Here is a 20779-nt window from a genome sequence, read left to right as displayed (position 1 = left end):
GGGGAATGTGCAAGGAGGTTGTGATCCAGGGACCAAATCGATATGATGGTCCTCAAGACGGGATGGGGAGAGATAGGGTGGGAGATCATCCCTAAGCATAATGTCCTGATGTCTAGCTAGGAGATCTGCTAACTGTGGGACTGGGGATGAAGATGAGATAGTTGCCACCGATGAGGTAGAGGCTGTGTGAGCACGAACATAAAGCAGTGCTTCTTCCGCTCCCTTGCGGATAGCTCGTCGGGCCTGGAGATGAGAAATCAATGGGATGCCAAGAATGCTTCTATCCCCACGAATCATGACGAGCTTAGGAAAACCTTTACAGATCATAGAATGCATAGAAGGTAAAAGCTGAACTACATTTGTGGTAGTAGGCGGGCTGAAGGAGCAGGAGATGTTGTGGCAACTTTGGAAGAAGGGGCTTTGGAGACTTGCTCCGCTTGCCATTTCTGGCAATCCTTCTTGCCATGCCCAATGGTATGATAGAGAAAACATCTGTTTTCTGACTGGTATTTCCTTTGCTCCTCTTGGAGGAAGGTGGCCTCCAGTGATTCCTGCTTTAGCCTTTTCCTCATGGGTTTTCTTAGGCTTGAAGTCCTTATTCTTCTTACCCCCTGAACTAGTGCTATTACTGCTGTCCTTCTTAGCATCTTTAAAAAATGCATTACCTTTCCCTGGCTGTACAGTAGATTGCTGTTGCTGGGCTTTGGTACTAGACTGCGATGACTGCTTAGGCTTGCCTCCGTTCATCTTCATTTCTTCATTTTGAGCCAAAGTCAACGCCCGGTCATATGTACTGGGTTCAAAGTTACGAACTGTGAACCGGATATTAGGATCTAATCCACGAATGAATTGATCCATCTTGGCCTGCTCATATAACCCTAACTGTTGTGCTAAAGTTATAACCTTGCCGGAAAATTGAAGCACGGGTGACCTGTTCTGTCTATGTCCATAGACCTCATATGCCAGGTTGGTCAGATACTGGGGAGGGAGAAATCTGGTCTTTAGGTCATGGACAAATGTATCCCAGTGAAAAGCTAGGACACCTATGGTTTGGTCTGTATGAAGACTAGACCAATGTTGCCACCAAGTGACTGCCTCACCCGTAAGGTGGGGAGCCGCTACGTGGACTCTATCTTGTGGATCTGTAATCCTAGCTAAAGGAAAATGAGCAGTAAATTGATGAATGAATTGATTAATTGCTAAATGATCACACTTACCATCATACTTACTAAAATTCGGTTGAGTTCGGATGACGGTAGTTGATGTCGCAGGTTGTTGGCTAGTGGCACCTATGGCTAGGAAAACTGAAGAGAGGTGCTGATACCTCAGATGTATGGCCTCCTTTTCCCTTTGTTGTTTGAGTAACATGTGCTCTTGATCGAGCTCTCGTTGGTGCTCCCGAGCGGTGAGTTCAGCTTGACATCGGTCTTCGTCGATCTTGCGTTGGGCTTCCTCATAGTCGTGTCTATCTGCTTTTTCTTCTCGTCGTCTGGCCTCATCTTCTTGTCGTTGCTCTTCCATCTGGAAGAGAGTGACAAAGTCGGGGTTAATTAGAGGTGTGGGTTTTGCTGCTGCTGTTGTCTCCAAGAGTTGGAGATGCTCCATGAGAAGCTGGTTCTGAGCTCGGAGTAGAGCTATGGTATTTGCGGTAGGTGGAAGAGCAAGGTCTCCTTCGAGACGTCTTCCTGCTGATGTGTACTCTCTTCTATAGACATGATGCTGAAGTCAGTGGTCGTGTCAGAACACAATATGACCATCCAACGATGCTCTCACGCTAGGATGCGGTGTGTGTGGACAAGCTGAATCTGATACCAATGTAACATGTAGCAAAAGTATTTGTAATTAAGGATCCACACAAGTCTCACACCGCCTTCGGTATCTTGAGTTTCACGAGTTTAGCAATCCACTTTTATGACTTCAAACTTTAAGAGATTTAGAGAGAGAGAGAGAGAGAGAAATTGTACACCATATTGGGCCCGAATTACCCACTAAAGGGCCCCCTATCCCGTTACCGGAATAGTATTTGCTTTTATTACTTTGAAGAGAATGACTTTGGACTGACGATAAGCCAAACGCAAAATCTTGGAGGACCAAGAGTCGGGCTGAATTGTACACGGTTGTAGAAGCACCAATAATGACTGATCTCAAGTCTATGCACTCTTCCCAATGGATGTAGGAAGGCTGCAAATCTGAGGCTGAGATGTGGGCTGTTTGGGACTGGTTCTAGGCTGTGAATGAATGCTGAAAATGAGTGTATGAATGCGTTTTACCTTCACCGTAAGGGCTGTAGCAAAACGATGAGTGTATGGATGCTGAAAACTGTGTAGATGCTGAAAAAGCTGAACCCTGAAGGGGCCGAATGCTGATTGATGCTGCGTTTTGTTGATGATGTGCTGAATGGTCCAAGCGTTAATGCCAAGCGTTAATGCTGAAGGATGAAGCGCTTGAAGGCTTGTGGCTGATTGGTGATGAATGAATGAATGAGTGATGCTATTTATATGGGCTTGGATGCTGGTCGGCTGGCTACAGAGCTGGCCAATTGCATCATAAATGCAATACGACTAGAAATGATGTGATAAATGCTGTAAAATGATAAATAACTATAAAAAAATACCGGAATAATGCTGAATAATATTCTGATGCTTTTGCCATGGTCTATGTGGTCTTATGTGTCTATGGGATGGATGATATGCAAAATGCAACCATGAACTGATGCAGACCCTAAGGCTTCTATGACTTCTATATGCATGAATGATTCTCTCCAAGTGGGTTAAGGGACTTCGACTAACTTGGTTGATTGTCTAAGGCTAAGGAATGACCTATGTAGCTCGTGCCTGACATATCCTGGACTATGGATTACAATGGGGTCACGGCGTATGACAAATATCATCCTAAAGGGTTCTAATACTGAACAATGTTGCGCTTATGATGATGAGCCATCTTGTCACCATGCATTACAGTGCATAGTGCATGTGACACATGCTTTATTGGATGTCTTTGCTGAGCTCACTTGATGGATTTGACTATAGCCCACAAATGATGAGGGATAATGCTTTGGAGTCTAAATTGGTCCACTTGGTAATGAGTTCTGGATACTCTATTTGGCCTCTTTTTAGTGCCATTGACCACTCCCCACATGCCTCCCACTGGTGATAAAAAAGGAGTAGAAAGTTGAATACTAAGAGGTCAGATGAGATAGCAAAGTGATGGCCATGTCCTCTGAAGATATCTCCTTCCCATCGAAGAACCTCTTGTTGAAGAGCCTGGAGTTTATTGATGTGCTCCTGCATCGTCGAAGACTTTGCAGGATTCATCACTCGCATCTACACTTCCTAGGAAATTTGCTTCATGGGAGATACCCTGTTATATATAGAGAAGCCAAGTGTTGCCAAATCGCTTTGGCTAGTGTCATATGTTTGATATGATTAATCACCTGGGGTGTGCAGTTAAGGAAGATGAAAGAACGCACACTAGCATTGACACGATTCCATAACTGTGCCTTAGCCTCCCGCTCTTTCCTAGTAGAGGGTAAAAGCTCCCCATCCTCCAACTCTGGCCATGGAACAACCACCACAATGAAATCAACCAAGTCGTAAGACTTCAAGACAGACTCCATCATTACCTTCCAGATGCCATAGTTGGTCCCGTCCAACTGTCGATCCACCGGGAATGTGGGGAGAGTGGGAATCTTCACGTGCTTCACAGCCATCTCAAGCAAATCTGCCATCTCAAGGGTTCACAAGGTCTTGTGAAGGGAGGGTGGGTGGGAAAAAATTGAAGAAGAGGCTGAAAACACTATGCAAGGTGTCTGTCCAAGAGTGATGGCTGCCTTCTACCCGTTCTCCAAGTCCCGAACATCCCAAGAATTCTCCAATCACCACCAAAAAACAGCCAACCCTCAAGCTCCCACTGTCTCCAAGCTTCAAGCCACCTGGGATTCAGATGCCATGTCGGAATGCACATTGGAAAATGAGACAACTACTGTGAGAAACAAACGCAGAAGTGTAGAGAGAGAGTTGTTGTATAAACTCTGTTATATACACAAAGATCCGGTACTGAAAAGAGTGTGGGTGCAAGGGTGGTATACCACCCTATAGTGCTGGTCGGCCAGCCCAAAAACAGCCGACTGCACCTGAAGATGTCCACGGCTGAGAAAAGAACCAGTCAGCCAGCACCCACAGAAGTCGGCCAGCAACAGATAGCTCCCATGACCCAAAAAACAGGAAAAAGACATGGAAAAAATGGGGAAAACTCCTGGGTGGGCACATCCACAACAAAGGCCCTCCCTGAGTAATATGTACAGACAGGAGATGACTGCCAACAGTTAGAGCATGTACATTATGTTGTTCACAAAGTATGCATGTGTAATGCTATTCTCCCACAAAGATAATGAGAATCTCCCAAATGTACCCTTTTATCACAAAGTTTGAAGGGTTATAACCACTATGGTTTAAATATAGATTTTTTGATTTGAATTTGAAATTGTTTCCCTCTTCTCAAGGAGAGAAAGGAGGAAAAAATGCCTTGATTTCTGCACTGCTCTGTCCTCAAAATCAACTCCCTGGCGCACTGAACGGAAGAAAGGGGCCATAGTGAAAACAACTCCCTAGCGTGCGTTGCCATTGTAGTAGTTCTCCGTGAGCTTTGACCTTAACTAGCTCACACAGAGCTTGTGGGGCTTGAGATGGCTGTAGACCCTGCCACGACTTGGCTCTCACAGAGCAGTGGACACGACTTCTTCTCAACGACGCGTGGGCGACCACCTAGGCTGTGGCCTAATTGCGCTCACCTCTGGTTTTGGTTTCCTCCACTGAGCTCAGTATAGAGCTCACAATAAGCTCTCTGTTGAGCTCATTCAGCTCAACTCGAAGGCGTGTTAGCTGCACAAACCTTTTCCTTTCAAGCTTCACAGGCTGCCATGAGCACACAGAGAGTGTAAGTCTTCTTCTCTCTTTCTTCCTCTCTGAGAATGGCTCTGATTTGCTACTACTCTTGTTGCCCATTCATATGCTTGAAGGATGCATGAATCAAGTTGAAGTTTATCCACCAAACAGAGTTATTGCCTTGCTTTGTTCACAGAGAAACCACAGAATACCTTGATTTGTTTTGCTTGGTTGAGGTTGTGAGTAGGCCTTGTTGTTGACTTCAATGTTGTCGTCCAAGATGAAGATACTCCATCTTCTTTAGCTTGATGTTGTTAATGCATTCTCTCACATAGCAATTTTCCTTCTTCTAATGCTTGTTCACACCCACAATGGTGTGTCCCACTAAGATCCTGCACTCAAGGTGCTACTCACTAAGAGAGACTAGTGAATCATAATGCTTTCCCTCCCTCACTCCTATGTATGTCACTTACACAAACATAAAGGGAATGCAATGTCACAACGCAATGCTTCACCAAGAAGTTAAAGATAGCTTCAAAGTGCCACTCTAAGAGGCAAGAATCAGCCCTCAAATGCAACAAATGCAACAATGAGTCTCTCACCAACAATGCCACTTAATGATAAGAGAGAATGCTAATGAGCAAATCACACATACACCACAACCACTAAGATGTATCCTATCAACACATGAAGGCTAGTCACTACCACTCCCATGGAAAGGAGCTCTGATACCATGTTAAAAGACATGGTGTGAGCTTAAGCTTGACAATGATTGAATGAATCACACAATGGAGATGGTTATTACAGAAGCAAACTCACACCACTAGAGAAACACATGCAACCACTTAGATAAGAATGAGATGTAACCAATGAGCAATAGAATGTACTCAAGGTCAACACAAAGCATCACATAAACACATGCTAATGAAAATGCCAAAGAATAGAGTATTTCTACAAAGGACCACGTAGTATATTAGCCACTAAGCAAGTACACAAAGCATGGGTATTACACTCTCCACTTAGCTCTCTATAGAGTGAGTAGTGTACCCTGTTTATATAGGCTCAAGAGAGGGGGGCGTCCAGAGCCCATGAATCTCTCCACCTCTCTTATATTTCTCACCAGACTCACCTAAAAGGTGATGCCACAATCAAGGGAAAGTACCTACTAGACCTGCACTCAGTTACTCTAGTAAATGAGCCTTCTAACCTTAGAACAAGACACTCTAAGGTACCACTAAGGATCTCACACTAAGAATTGATGTTGGATCACTTATTTTCTAACACAGATTTGGTAGAGGATCCTTTGCCTATACACGATGGTGTGGTCCGAGTGGCGTACTATATCTCCGGTGACCTTGTTACCTGCCTGGGTCCAAAGGGGGCTCTGACATGGTATTTGTACTCCACTCTCCGCTCCTCGATGGAACTAAGCTTTGTGTGAGCTGCAGACAACTGGGCCTCAATCCACAGGCTATCCCTGGGCGCTCTCTTGAGGCTACTGCAAGGAGGCTAGCCTCTGACGGAGGCTCCTCTCATGCTCTTGGAAGCCAGACAATCTGCTCTGTGCGGCCTCTTGTAATAACTTGCTGATCTCTCCAAGGCCTACGTCCAAAGCTCGTGCAGCTGAACCAGTGTGAAAATCATGGCTCCTGTACCCTACTACAAACCTTATAATCGTGAATGAGGCTGTCTGGGATGTGAGTGCTCAAAAGTCTACCTTGCCTCCATGGGTCCTTTAGGGAAAGAATGACGGGTGCATGATTGGAGAAAGTAGTGCTTGATAGAATACCAATAATGCCACCTTGTCCACAAGCCCAATCATCTACATAAAATTGGTCTAATTTGGAAAGGTTGGGGCTTGTACTCCTCTTGTTGGATCGCGAAAAGCTTAGACTCCCGAGGCTGCGGCTGAACTCTGGTAAATGCCGAGGGTCCTGTCCCCTCAAAGCAAGAATCAACTCCTCCCAAGTGGAGTATTTCGTGTTTGAAACAGTAGCCACGCCACCACCAAGTCTATCCTATGTCGACTCTAGCATGTTGAAATCACCACCCATGCACCAAAAATCCGCCCTTGGGAGGGACTGCCGAATTGTACTCTAGAAAGTGGCTCTGCTTGTTGCGGCATTCGGCGTGAAAGCCCACTCTATTCTCTCCAATCCTGATGATCACCCATTGATCTCTCCCAGGGACAATGGTTCCAGAATTGTTGGAATATATATCATCTCCAGAGGGTCTACATGTACCTTTTCATGCTTGTACTGGTCATTTTTATGAGGCCCTGCATTAGCATATTTAGCAGACATTATTTAGGATTTTTTCAGCATTTTATGAGCCTTTTTTAGGCTATTTAGGCATATTTATCCTCCACGATTGTGGTGGGCATGCTACAACTAGCCGACCAGCTCATATGAGGGATATATAAGGGAGCACACCCTTCTCATCATTTTTCATCTCATTCTTGCATATCTGCTGGAGGTCATTGGCTGTTGCAACAGTCTCTTATGCTTGTGAGCACCTACGGGCTTCCCTGGTGCTCATTTTCAGCAATAATCAACTGGTCACAGCCTTCTACAGTTTGTGCTTTTGCCTACAACCCATGTTTTCTCTTTCTTTCATGGTATCAAAGCCAAACGCTGATCAACAGGTAGGAAATTGCTGCATTTCTCTGATTGGAATAGAGGCTTCATCAAATTTTCTGCGTTTTTTGCATCCATACTTTGGGACTGCTGCGTTTTTGCTGTTGGAGGCTGAAGCTCTCTTGTACGTGCTAAGGACAGACAGGGTTTCTGAGAGATTTGCTTTCTCTATTTGTCTTTTCCCACCCTCCCTCCCTTTCTTCTTTCTCTCCTCTTGCTGTGCACAGCTTGAGAAGAGGCCCTCTTGATTCAGAGAAGGTTTCTTGTCAGAGGACATGGCTTCAGGAGGTTTCTCTACTGTTGCTCCTTCTCGAGTTGATACTCCACCACCTGCACTGCCTGGTTCCCCTGCTCCCCCTCTTCCCAATCTTTCTTCTCTAAGTTTCTCTCATCTAGGTCTTACTCCCATTCCTACCCATATACCATCGTACAATCCTCCCCAAGTTAGTGTCTCCATGAAGGTTACATCAACCAACTATCATACTTGGTCTTTCTACACTCAGTTATTGCTAGAAGGAGCCAGTGTGTGGATGTCCATCTCCACACCTCACTTGGTGGACCCTGCTTTGAGAAGCATATTGGATGCTTGGGCCCGTCTTATCATCATCCATTGCATGGCTTTGTCTATACAAGCACAATTTATCTCTACTTGGAGTAATGCTCATCAGATGTGGACGGAGATCGAGATGATGTATGGGAGAGTTTCGACAGTGAAGATTGCCAAATTGGAGTCAGATCTGGAGAAGCTCACAATCAATGAGTCCGATAACATGGTTGAGAAGATTGGAGAGTTTACGTGTATCAAGCTGCAGCTTAAGGAGTACGGGAGCCTTTTGAGGAAGTCGTAAGTTTTCTCCACGACAAGTGCATGCTTTGCGAAAAAGGCAAGTTGGAGTCTGCTTTTGTTGCCTTTGACAAGGGCAAAGGCAAAGGCGAAAAAGGAAACTCCAACAACAACAACAAAAGGTTAAGGCAAGCCGCGAGGGTAAACATGATTCAAAGGAGTCCAAGGACAAAAGCAATGAATGTGATTATTGTGGGCAGGGTAGGTCATACTGAGGCTCACTGCTTTGCTCGTCGTGATAGCTCTCGAGCAACCAAAGCCTGAGTACAAATCCTACCTTCTCTCCTCCACTGAGGCACTTTGGATTCATCAGATTCTGGAGCATTTGTGCTGTGCCGACACTTCCCGAGTTACCATCTTCTCGGGTTCCCAAAGTGCTATTGCTCTAGCTCAGAATCTTGTGATACGGGGACAATCCAAGCATATTGAGGTGCATTATCATTTTAAATGTGATTGGATCGAGTTGGGACTTCTTCAGCTGGCCTACTGTTCTACCAAGGACAATGTGGCTGATCTCTTCACCAAACCACTTCCAAGAGCCACATTGGAGGTGCTACTTCAATGCTGGTATTGGACCGCCCCTCTGGTCCTGAAGAGGAGGTGTTGGAATATATATCATCTCTAGAGGGTCTACATGTACCTTTTCATGCTTGTACTGATCATTTTTATGAGGCCTTGCATTAGCATATTTAGCAGACATTATTTAGGATTTTTCTAGCATTTTATGAGCCTTTTTTAGGCTATTTAGGCATTTTTATTCTCCATGACTGCTTTCAGCATGCTAGAGCTGGCCGACCAGCTCATATGAGGGATATATAAGGGATCACACCCTTCTCCTCATTTTTCATCTCATTCTTGCATATTTGTTGGAGGTCATTGGCTGTTGCAACAATCTATGAATATCAGCAGGCTTGCCGATAAGGCTTGCTTGCAAAGGATCCCTGGGCTGTCCATGCACCGAGGCTCAGCTGCATGACACCGTCTGATGCTGCAGGTGAATCAAACTCGACTAGGTAGTATCCACGCCCCAAAGGATGAATATCAGTGATCTTTCTAGGCTCGCCGATAAGGTTTGCATGCAAAACATCACTAAACTGTCCAAGATTGTGGGCAGCCAGCCACAATCTTGCAGACCAAGGTGGGAGGTGACTGTCGAAGTGAGGAGCTAGAGATCCACTTCTGAAAAGGAAAGGCAAGGCATGGCGGCCTCGGTCGGGGATGACGTGGAGTCTTCTGGAAGAGAGAAGACCAGAAGACGCCGAAACTTGCCAGAGGAAAAACTGTCCGAAATCAGGAGAGGCTGAAGAGGAAAGGGTGACTGGGGGGAACTAGAAACGGGGGTAGATAGGCGAAGAGGCAAGGAGGGCGGGGTGGCGGAGCCGTGGAGAAGATTAAAGGCAAAGGCGAAACGGCTGGGCGCAGAGGGCTGGGTGGAGGATCAGGCAGGAGGGGCGAACACGAGGGGGGCGATATGGAAATGGCGAAGGCAAAGGCGAGCAGGATGGGTGCTGACAGGCAGGGCTAACGGGAGGGGGGCAAGATGAAGATGGCGCTGACGGGCAGGGCTAACGGGAGGGGGATGAGATGAAGATGGCGCTGGCAAGGACATTGCAGAAAGGAGGGGGGGGGGGTGTGTGCTAGCGGGAGGGAGCTCCAAGCTCAATGACTCGACCACATATGGGCTAATTCTGCAAGTTGTGAGTCTGTTTCTGTTGTATATGCTACCTCCTCATAGGGTTGTAGTCCATTCTTGAGTAGGGGCTTACTTTTTCGCTGAATGATGGGTCTTTTCTTGCAGTTTTTTTTGTGTGTGTGAATATGTTATCTTGAGATTGAATATGTTACCTGTATCTCAAGAAACCATCACATTGGCTTTAAGAAATTGTTTTATGGGAGTGATCTTGGAGAGTTTACTTCTCATCAAGCTTTCTACAAAGGCTATAATTCAAGTTCTTACAAGTGTATTGCTACTATCGTTCTGACCAATAAGGCAAGATAGCAGTGAAAAGTGCTCTGTTTTGTTGGCTAAGTGAAAGAGGAGGTGCGGTCTTACAAAACAAACAGCAACTTGCTCAACGTTTCGAAAACATATTACAAATAGTAACCACACTTCACCTGTAAAACTTTTAGGAGGACTTAAGCAGCACTCAGTTCCAATTAAGAATAAACTTCACCAAAATCTTGATCATTTGTTAATAGATGCTGTAAGCTCCTCTGATTTTTTTTGGGAGAAAACATGGAAAATGATTGAAGAAAAAAAGAAAAGGAACCAACTAGCTTGTAAGCACACAGAAATCACAAGTTACAAACTAATCTGACTTTTTCCATAACTTAGAGCAAGTATACAATGAGAGGCTTTCTCCACTAAATTAGTTTTTCTATGGTGAGTCAGAAGAAGCTGCAAGTACTGAATCTCAGTTAGCAGATGAAAAATGGCCTGGAGCCAGAGATGGAGAGCCATTAAGTGTAGACGAGGGTCATGAAACTATCACTCCAGCTTCCGAGACCGAAACACTTTCTTCGGTTTCTCCGACTGTCTCTGCTTCTTTGCCCAAACCAGCCCAAAAGTTCAGGTGAAGGCAGTAAAAGTAAACTTAGTTCAGTCTATGTAATGATAGAAAAGTTACTTTGCTTAGAGCAGATCGCTTTTTACACCTATGACGAACATTTTTGTTGCTGTAGAGTCTTGCATATCTTTTTTTGATTATTGAAGGCCAGACAGATTTTATCAGGTCATTGAATTTTGTGCTTTCTCGCAGACATACCTTTTACCAGAATGCAAGTGAGGTGGTTGTGGAGATTTTTGCCAGAGGATTAAGGCCGGAGGAGGTGAAAATCGATTTTGGAGTGCAATCTGTAAGTTAGGAATGCCTCTTGGTTCTATTGCACTTAACTTAAATGTCCAAACATGCATGAGTATAACGTTAGTATCTTTTTTTAAATCTTCAGTTGAGCGTGGAAATCAATGTTCCTCCAAATGAACCTTACATCTTTCAAACTCGACTCAATAAAAAAGTAGGTTTTCATTACTTTTTGATTTTGTGTTTGGCCAAGTTTTGAGCATTTGATTCTTGGCAAGTCTCTATGAGCATGTGATGGGTTGCTGTGGGATGTTTCATTGTTTGTAGGAAAATCTATGTACATCTTTGTTCGGAAGTATTCGTATTTGTAATGAATTTTATGTCTTGGTTCTTTGGATGCCTTGAAACGTTAGGTTGTGAGTGAAAAATGCAAGTATAATGTTCTCACCACAAAAGTTGAGATACGACTTGCAAAAGAAGAAATGTTGCAGTGGAAGACGCTTGAGTATGATCAAAATCAATTAGTGGTGCAGGCTCCAGCCATTCCTACATGTAAGCTTATTTTGCCGAAAGGGTGTCATAGTAGAATAAGTGGGAAGGTGATTGGTCTGAGCTTAATATTTTTCTGCTTCTAGCCTTTGAGATTTCTGCTTACAAAAACATTAGTGTCATCTACCAATCAGTTGTGATCTTGTGTCTAATTTTACTACTCCGTGATAACCACTTATAAAAAGCTTATGTGGATCCTCCATGTGGATCCTCCAAATCCCAGATACATCATGCCTTCCAAGCTACTCTTGAAACTTGAGCCATGGAGTTCCCCACGCCATCATGGGACTGCTCTCTCTATCTCTCTCTCTCCCTTTTTTGGGGAAGACCAAGTCTTAATGTGGACTCCTGGAAGAGCATAGAGGACTGCAGGTAATATTGTGCTTCCAGAGTTTGGGGAAGCCCCTTGGTCACAAATGCCCTCTTTCAGACCATTATGTACATTCAGCATGTATATACACTTACTTGGGACCGACTCCCAAGAATGGCACTTGTGTCATCCTTGTAGTTACACCAGGCGAGGGAGAGGCCTACTAGGCTACCGTCCTCATCATCAATATCACCAGCATGGTACTCCCAGGTGGTGAGTGCTTTGATACACATGGCCTCCAGATGGACCGCCTTCCTCCTCGTGTATAACCTGGATGCCCCATACTTGGATCTCTCACGGCAAGATATCAACCGTATTATTTGGTTGGACTTGCTAGGGCTTCACATACATCGGGAATGGGTGTCCCGCCACAGCTTAGCAGGAAGCTCGAGTTTTATAGAGATTACTTCTTGAGAGTTTTGGAGGACGGATGTGACATATTATTGATCCTGCCAGATGTGAATCTTATGCATGAGGGCTTTATGATGTCCCTAACCAGTCCCTACTACTAACATATCACATATCACATGCTCATCATTATGCACCCTGTTCACCACATTGACTGTCACAAAAACCCTATTAAAGCTTCACAAAGGCAGAGCTAGAGATCATGAGGACCTTCGCATGGAGCACTTGGCACATGGGTGGAGAGCCTTGACTCCTATCGTAGCTCACCTCTTTTATAGGGATCTTTGTGAAGGCCTCCCCCCCTCATGGAACAGCCATACCATTATCCCTATTCACAAAGCAGGAGACTTGGACCCAAATAACTACCAGACTATCATAATTGCTCACACATTGGCCAAACTTTATGGGGCAGTTTTGGAGGTGCAAGTTAGTTCATGGCCAGAGGGACACAGAGTGAGAGCCATAGGCTAGGCAGGAATTACTCCACATAGGATCACATTTTCACCCTTTAGGAGGTCATTAGAGAGGTGAGGGCACGGAGCAGCGGGCCTATTACTGCTTTGTGGATCTCAAGAAACTATTTGCCCACCTACAAGAGTTGCACTTTCCCCCAGAGAAGATTTGGGGAGTGATGACAATATATGAGTCGGTGATTGACCGGATGTGTGAGAGCAGGTGGGGGCATGTCAGGTGAGATATTCCCCACTATTGGGGTCAAATAGAGCGGCTACTCTCTCCCACCCTTTTTGGGCTATACATTGATGGGATCTTAGATTTCATGGATCGGTTGAAGGCATAGGGTTGTGGCTTGCCCAGGCAGTGATACCCATCCTATTGTATGCAGATGATATTGTGCAGCAGCGTGCTCATAGCAGACTTAGCCAAGGTTTTACAGAGGCAGTTGGGTGCACTTCGGTCATTTTGTGAGGAGATACAGTGAATCGTGGCAAGACCAGATCATGCTTGTTAACACCTCACATCGGGTGGCTGCTAAACATGCAGTTTCATTCAGAGGTGACACACTGGAGATTGTCACCTTCTATATATACTTGGGAGTCACTTTCACAGGGACTCTCTTTACCTTGCATCTGGCAACAGAGGCATGACTGGCCCCGGGGGATGCAGCCTTGGTCTGGTTGGAGAGACCGTGATACACTGGTCAGACCTTCCATGATGTATGGAGCTTCTTTCTGGGGACCAGGCTTGGGAGAGCAAGATTGGAGGCGGTTATGATGTTAACAATTGATCAGGAGTAAGCCATCAGTGCCCCATGAGATTATCCTTGTAGAGTTCAGAGCACCACCCCTAGTCATCGATGCCCTCTACCAGGCAATCACTTACATTTACCACCTTTATACTCTGGATAGAGACAGGCTCCCGAGATTGGCACTACAGTCTTCCACCATGCAGTTGGCACAGACAGGACAGAGCAAGTCATGGTACTCCCAAGTACCTAGATGGTTTGAGGCACATGGCCTACAGATGGATTGACAAGAGATCAACAAAATTATCCGCTTGGACCTTACATGGTTTCACACTAGCCGGACATGACTAACACACTCAGCTTCCTATAAAGCCGGCCTTCTATGGAGAGCACTTCCTACGGGTCACAGCAGATGACTTCATTGAGAAGCCTGGTTCCCTTTACAGACACGTCATATGCCATGAGGATTGCTATTGCTAGATGAGGGTATCTTCACACTGACTTAGAATAGAGATAGGGTAGGCTGAGGGCATCCCACGAAAGGCTAGGATATGCAGGTTATGCTTGACTGGAGAGATTGAGTCAACTGTCAAAGGAACACTACTTGTTTTTAGATGCCCAGTGTACTATGAGATACGGGAGGAGATCTCATTGCCTTTTCAGAGATGGATTTGACCCTCCTGCTCGGGTGATGTGCTCTGAGATGCTTGGGGCTGTACTTACTAGAGGTGCGCAAACATTGAGAGACACTGATGCGACCAGAGAGGATAGCAGGACTTCACCCAGTCACACTTGACAGATTGGTCCCCGTGATTGATCCCAGGGGGTCTTGGCTACTCGCACTGGTGGAGTGATCAAAGATTGGGCAGCCTCCCTCTAGAGAGCCTGATGCCCTTGCCCTTCGAGATTCAGACCTTCACTTGTTAGCTCCAGATTCGAGACATCCTACGGCACCGCCAAGGGAGGTAGACATCTCGGCGATCTACTCTGCAAACCCCCGAGGGTCCTGGTGTTAGGCACCGCTTGGAGACGGGTCCTATGGAGTAGTTCGGTGCCATTCTTCATGACTTTATAGATCCCCTCTACAACAACCCCACCCCCCACCCCCACCCACTCCCCATCCCCCTCCTCCTCTCAAGAGGATATGATCCCCCAGCAACATGTGTCCTCTCAAGAGCAGGAGAAGATACTGTCCTCCCCCTCTCCACAAGATCCTCTCCCTTCTCCTTCCCTCACCTTCTTCCTCGGTCCCCATACCCCTCCCACTTTGGTGCTTCCCTCCTTTGATTTGCCCCTCTGTCCTCGTCCTTGCCCTTAGCATGTCATGTGCGCCCTGCATTGGGGTACACAGTGACACACTGGCATGATCATCAGTGCAACATTTGTACAGAAGTAGTACCTTTTTATAGGAATATTTGTGGTACGGCGTGACCCCACTGTGAGCCCTCAGTCCAGGGACAGTTAGGCACGAGCTACATAGGTCAGTCTGCGAGCCTTAGAGGTTAGTCAAATGTCAGTCCTCTTAAACCACTTGGAGAATTCATCAGATAGTGCATGTAGAGTCAGCCCTAGAAGTAGGTATGCATCAATAGCATTAAGTCTAAATGTAATATGCGGAAGCTTTGGAGAAGGATCGGTAACTTCAATACTCAAAATTCAGCACTCTTTTCGCGACGGAAATCAACGCACAAACTAAAAGGAGAAGTGTAGAAAATAGAGAGAGAGAGGGAGAGGTGGAGAGGACACAGTATTGGGTCTGAATTACCCTCTGTAGGGCTCCCACCACGGATGGTGTATTTGCTTTATTAGAATGATGAGAAAATCCGAAAGAAAATGCAGCAATCTTGGACCTTTTCTTGGCTGGGAAATCCCTGCCCTTGACCTTCAGAAGTCCACCCCTTTGCTTAGCAATTCCCTTGGCTTGTCTAGCCCTTGACTTGCTTGAGCTCTTGGTGAATAATGAGATAGTGAATGGGATTGTGGCCTCCACTATTTATACTACCCCATCAGGAGCAGTCGGCTGGTTCACTTTTCCCTCCACGACCTGTTTTAATAGTATTTAATGCTGAAAATTCCCACGTTCACACTTGACTGTCTTGGCTGCCTCTGTGGGCTGCTGGGCAGCACCTAGGCACTGGCCGCCTGCAATCCAGGCTGCCCTATGGGCTAGCCAACTGGCTGGGCTGGCCCAAAAGCCAGTCGGCTGCGTGGCCAAGCCCTCTTGGGCTGGCCGACAGCCTGCCCAGCCCCTCCTTGGGCTGGTGGGCAAGTCTTGGGGCTGCCTGGCCCCCCTTCGGGTGGCCCATAGCCTTCCGCGTGTCCAAACCTGCTACATACCTACATCTACACAGCTGTCCGACATCTGGTGGCAGACCAAACATACAGAACAACTGACATCATTCCAGAGGGAGACTCACAGTGTGGACTGGCACTGTTTCATGTGCAGGACAGTGCACACCTGACCTTGGACTCATGTGCCGGACAATGCACACCTCTGACCTCAGACGACTGAGATGGATCCTTGGTTGACTCGTCCCGGACTCGGCTCACATGGGACCAGTTCACCATCCCAGGTCCTACACCTTCTGTACAGAAATGTCTACGTGGCATCCAAGTGTGGGATGCACGTGACATCCCCTTCTGCTTAACTTGACGGAAGCTGCATAGCCTCCAAATAATCCGTCAATAACGCCGGTGTGTGGACAAAAATAGAGTTGGTAATGTGTACATATGTGTGCATGGCATGTGTGAAGGTTTTGCTTTTGAGAGCATTGCCAGGTGTACAGAGTAGATGGTATTGATGTGAGCATGTACAGGCCTGTCCAGTGAGAGGTTCGCTGGGGTTGATTTCAGCTGTTCGGCCATTTGAATTGTGTGCGCGTCCAAATGGAGTAGACACTGAAGGTTGTGTTTGAGAATGCGTGAAAGCATAGGCAATTAAAGTTAAAAGGCCAAGGTAGCATTGAACAATGAAAATAGAGTTGGTAATGTGTACATACGTGTGCATGGCATGTGTGAAGGTTTTGCTTTTGAGAGCATTGCCAGGTGTACAGAGTAGATGGTATTGATGTGAGCATGTACAGGCCTGTCCAGTGAGAGGTTCGCTGGGGTTGATTTCAGCTGTTCGGCCATTTGAATTGTGTGCGCGTCCAAATGGAGTGGACACTGAAGGTTGTGTTTGAGAATGCGTGAAAGCATGGGCAATTAAAGTTAAAAGGCCAAGGTAGCATTGAACAATGAAAAGGAATAACATGGGCCATTTTTCATAATAAATAAAAATAAGGATGAAGTGGCCAGCTGGCAAGGTTGGCGTGGAGCTTTGAATGGCTGCCAGCGCATACCATCCAGAAGCTGGCGAAGCATGGAGAGGTGGCGGGTGATGCGCGAGCTGCAGAAAAAGGTGGAGGTCGCGTGGTTGTTTTTTGGGAGGAGGGCTCTTGGGTGCAACAGCAGGTATTGTAGAAGAAGGCGCTGCTGTGTGTATATACAGAGAGAGACGCCAGAGGGTGTGTGGCCATCACGTAAAGGTTAGGGGTCTCCCTTGTGAAGCGCAGCCACAACTATGTGAAAGAAGAGGCAGTGGGCTTGCAGAGAAGCTGGTACAGCGTGGGCTGGCGTGTGGAGGTGCTGGCGTTATAGGCCGACGTGGAAGCCTTGGTCGACAGGCTGACGGGTGGACAGCATAAGAAGAGAGAGAATTGGCTGCGGTGGCTGGTAGGCGCAGAGGTTGGCGACTAAGGAAGCCGTGAGGTAAGTGGCGACTGGCGCAGGTGATAGGTGGGGGTTTTGTTTTTTTTGATGTTGGCGCAGCCACTGATGAGAGAAGGTGAGAAGGTTGGGTTGTTGCTGTGAAGCTGATGACGGCTGGCAGCCAAGGGGAGAGTGCAAAGGAGAGAGTTGGGAGTTTTTTTAAAAAAAACTTTGGATACAGGGAGTTAAGGGCTGTGTGCAAGCGAGAGAAGGAGAGAGAGTTGGGTTGTTGTGAAGCCGGCAGGGGCTGGTAGCTTGCAAGAAGGATCTTTTATTTGGACTGGTTACTGGATTGGCGACAAAGATAGAAGGGTGACTGTTTTTTTGCTTGAAGGACTGGCAGTGTACTGGTGGTGTAGGAGAGAGTGGTTTCTCTGGTAAATTATCCTCATCTGGAGACTCAAGCCAGAGTTGTAAAATCTCTTGATTAATATAAATCTTGTTCATGCTCTTGGGCCTGGTGTTCTGGTGTGTTTGCATGCGTGTGTGGAAGTGTGGCACCCTATAAGGGCGTAAACAGCTTTACCGCTTCCGTGCCATCACTTTTTGGTGCCTCCACAGAGGAGCAGATTTCCTCTGGTTTGTGAAAGAAGACAGGGACTGTGTGAAGCAAGATTTGGAAAGATGGCTCAAGATTTTCCGGAGTATTGGGGATTGCCACAGGAGAGTGCAGTCAGGTTTCTGGAGAAGATGGAATTTACAGCCTTGATGAAAGAGAGGGCAACCCCAGAGATCCTTTCTCAGATTTTGAGTTATTGCTTGCAGGGTGATGCAAAAACATGGCTACAGATGTTTGTGACTACACACAGGAACATTCATCAACAGGATCCTGAGTACTGTGTAGTCAGAGCTGCATTTTTGGCACAGTTTGCCCGTGTGAGGAGTCCGAATGAAGTGTGGAACGAGTTGTGTAACATTCAGCAGAAGGACGGTCAGGTTGTGGATCAGTATTTGATAGAGTTTGGTAGACTGTGGAGTCTATGGTGTGAGGCTTTGATTCCTGAAGTACCCCCGCAGATGATAAAGAGAGACCGGTTTGTGGCTGGTCTGGAGCCAACCCTCCGTCTGAAGGTGGAGCTGAAGAACTTGGATAGCTTTGAGGAGGCTGTCAGAGTAGCTCGAGAGAAGGAGTGGAAGGTGAAGCGTCTGAGGCAGATGGGAATACAGGAAGAGCCGAAGAAGTTTGTGAAGATGCCAGAGATTGAGAGTATACATCCTAAAAGGGAAGCTGTTGTTGTTCCTGAACAGGAGGACACTTTGAAGAGGGACATACATGATGCAGTGGAGCTCATGAAGTCTCTAAGTTTGAATTGGATGGAAGCAGGTGGAAAGGGAAGAAGCCAAGGTGCACCAAATAATAGAAGAGACAATATGTCAACAGGTGAAGGGAATATGGGAGGAACAAGGAGAGGACGGGGCTACTATTTAAGCAATGTCCAATGCTGGAACTGTGGGGAGCGGGGACATATCAGCCCTCAATGTGACAAACCGCCCAGAGCAGGTGGTGGAATGTATCCTGTAATGCAGAGGATTAATGATAGATCGGGGGATCATAGTGTTGAAGTAAAAGATCCAAATCAACCCTCTACCAGTGGAGTTTGTTGGAAATAAGTGCACACTAGGTGTACTATTTCTAGTCTAGTTTCACTTAAGTCTTTGTGTCTTGAGTCTAGTGCCATGTGGCACCTCTACATTTATCCCATAAGTCAATCTACTCCATCTTGTACTTCTCACCTATATATTGTAGGTGTCACATCAATGAAAGTATCAATCTTGTGTCTTGTCTACACTCATCTCAAGGTAACTCTTTGTCTTTCATTTTTTTGTTTTTGTTCTTGTTCCATTTCTAGTCTGCTCTAGCTTTCATGTTTTCTACATGGTATCAGAGCAAGTTTTTAGGGTTTCCGTGTTTTTCTTATGAGCTTTCGCCATTCTCTCCAAGTTGTCCCACTCAACTCAGCGCAGCCCATCTGTTGCCCTGCGTAGATCTGCACATGTTGTGTAACTTGACTTGCATTTGTTGTCCAACGTCGCCTCTCAAGCTGCACGTGCTGCCCAGAACCTTCTGTCCGCCAGCTTTTGCTGTCCGCCGGCCTGTTTTCCAGTTGCTGCTCTGCTGGCGCTTCATCCTCTACAGGTTGCGCATCACTCCATACCTGCAGCTACTGTCGGCTTCCCTCTCTGGATGAGCAGCACTTGAGCTGTATTACACCTCTGTAGCAGTCTACGTCTATCTGCTGGAGGCGGTGTTTCTTCATCTACAGTCTACGCATCATCTAAAGGCAGTTCAGTCCTCTTGACGAATCTACAAGGTACTGTGCATTGTCTCCTTCAGTTTGCTGGTCAGTCCTTTTCCTATCCTCATATCTGCAAACTGCTAGTTCCTCATGCTTCGATGGGCTGTCACATGCTATGGCCCTGACAAGTGGTGAGAGAGCCGGCTTCTAAAAACAGTTTGGATCTCTTCTTTCATTCATTTCTGCAATCTTGTAAGGGAATAGACACTGCCCTTGCATTTTAGCAAGAGGTAAGACCTTCCCACATGGCCTCTTCTACTCATTCTCTCATGTCTATCGACAAATTCAATGGCTCCAACTTTCATACTTGGCAAATCAAAATCAAGTGCCATCTTATGAAAGAAGGTCTTTGGGACATTGTTCACCATGCTGCTCCCGAAGATTCCGACATTGAGCAAGTTATCACTTATGCTCCCACTGCTAAGAATGACAAAGCCTATGCTATCATCCTGCTCGGTCTTGGAGATGATTACATTCATCACATCTCCGACATACAGTCTGCTTCTCGAGCATGGATCACTTTGGATACCCTTTTTGGACCCCGCTCTAAAAATTCTAAGATTGCACTTATGATCTCATTCTTTGATCTATATATGGAGGAGGGAGCTACTATAGCCTCTCATGTCAATTATTTTCGCAGTCTTATGGTTCAGCTTGCTTCAGTGAAGTCCCCCATCTCCGAAGATATTGCTATTGCTGTGCTTCTCAAAAGCTTACCTGACACCTATGCTACTCTTGTCACTACCTTCAAGTATCACAATAATCCTACTCTTGAAGGTATCATCAATGCTCTCCGAGAAGAGGAAAGAACAAAACAACAAAAGGTAACTGACATTGCATTTTTAGCAAAGAAAGGAGGATCTAAGGTAAGAAAGCCTTGCACCCATTGTGGAAAAACTAATCATTTGGAGAAGGACTGCTTCAAGGCTCATCCATGCACCATTTGTGGCCGTGATAATCACCGGGAGGAAAAGGACTGCTACTCTAAAACCTCTACATCAGCCCCTGCATCTGCCTCAGCACATGTTGCTGCAGCA

The 20779-nt window shown here is 46.2% G+C and overlaps 1 protein-coding gene across 2 annotated transcripts in view; it reads left to right on the top strand.

Annotated features, from left to right (window-relative positions):
• Positions 1-20779, top strand: part of LOC147622918 (protein SGT1 homolog) — a 94065-nt gene that overhangs the window by 51738 nt on the left and 21548 nt on the right. Inside the window, exons 4-7 of one of the 2 annotated variants that reach the window (XM_086822535.1) lie at positions 10759-10936; positions 11123-11219; positions 11313-11378; positions 11578-11716. In XM_086822535.1, coding sequence (XP_086678661.1) covers positions 10759-10936; positions 11123-11219; positions 11313-11378; positions 11578-11716 — 480 coding nt within the window. Of the gene's footprint in view, positions 1-10755; positions 10937-11122; positions 11220-11312; positions 11379-11577; positions 11717-20779 lie in introns of both variants that reach the window. The other variant, XM_086822532.1, reaches the window with a different exon arrangement.

Source organism: Cibotium barometz, chromosome 28 (assembly GCF_041138505.1).
Source record: "Cibotium barometz isolate CiBa-2024 chromosome 28, ASM4113850v1, whole genome shotgun sequence".
Lineage (NCBI taxonomy): Eukaryota > Viridiplantae > Streptophyta > Polypodiopsida > Cyatheales > Cibotiaceae > Cibotium > Cibotium barometz.
The sequence above is the reverse complement of the archived record's forward strand: the minus strand, read 5'-3'. Positions and strand labels throughout refer to the sequence as shown.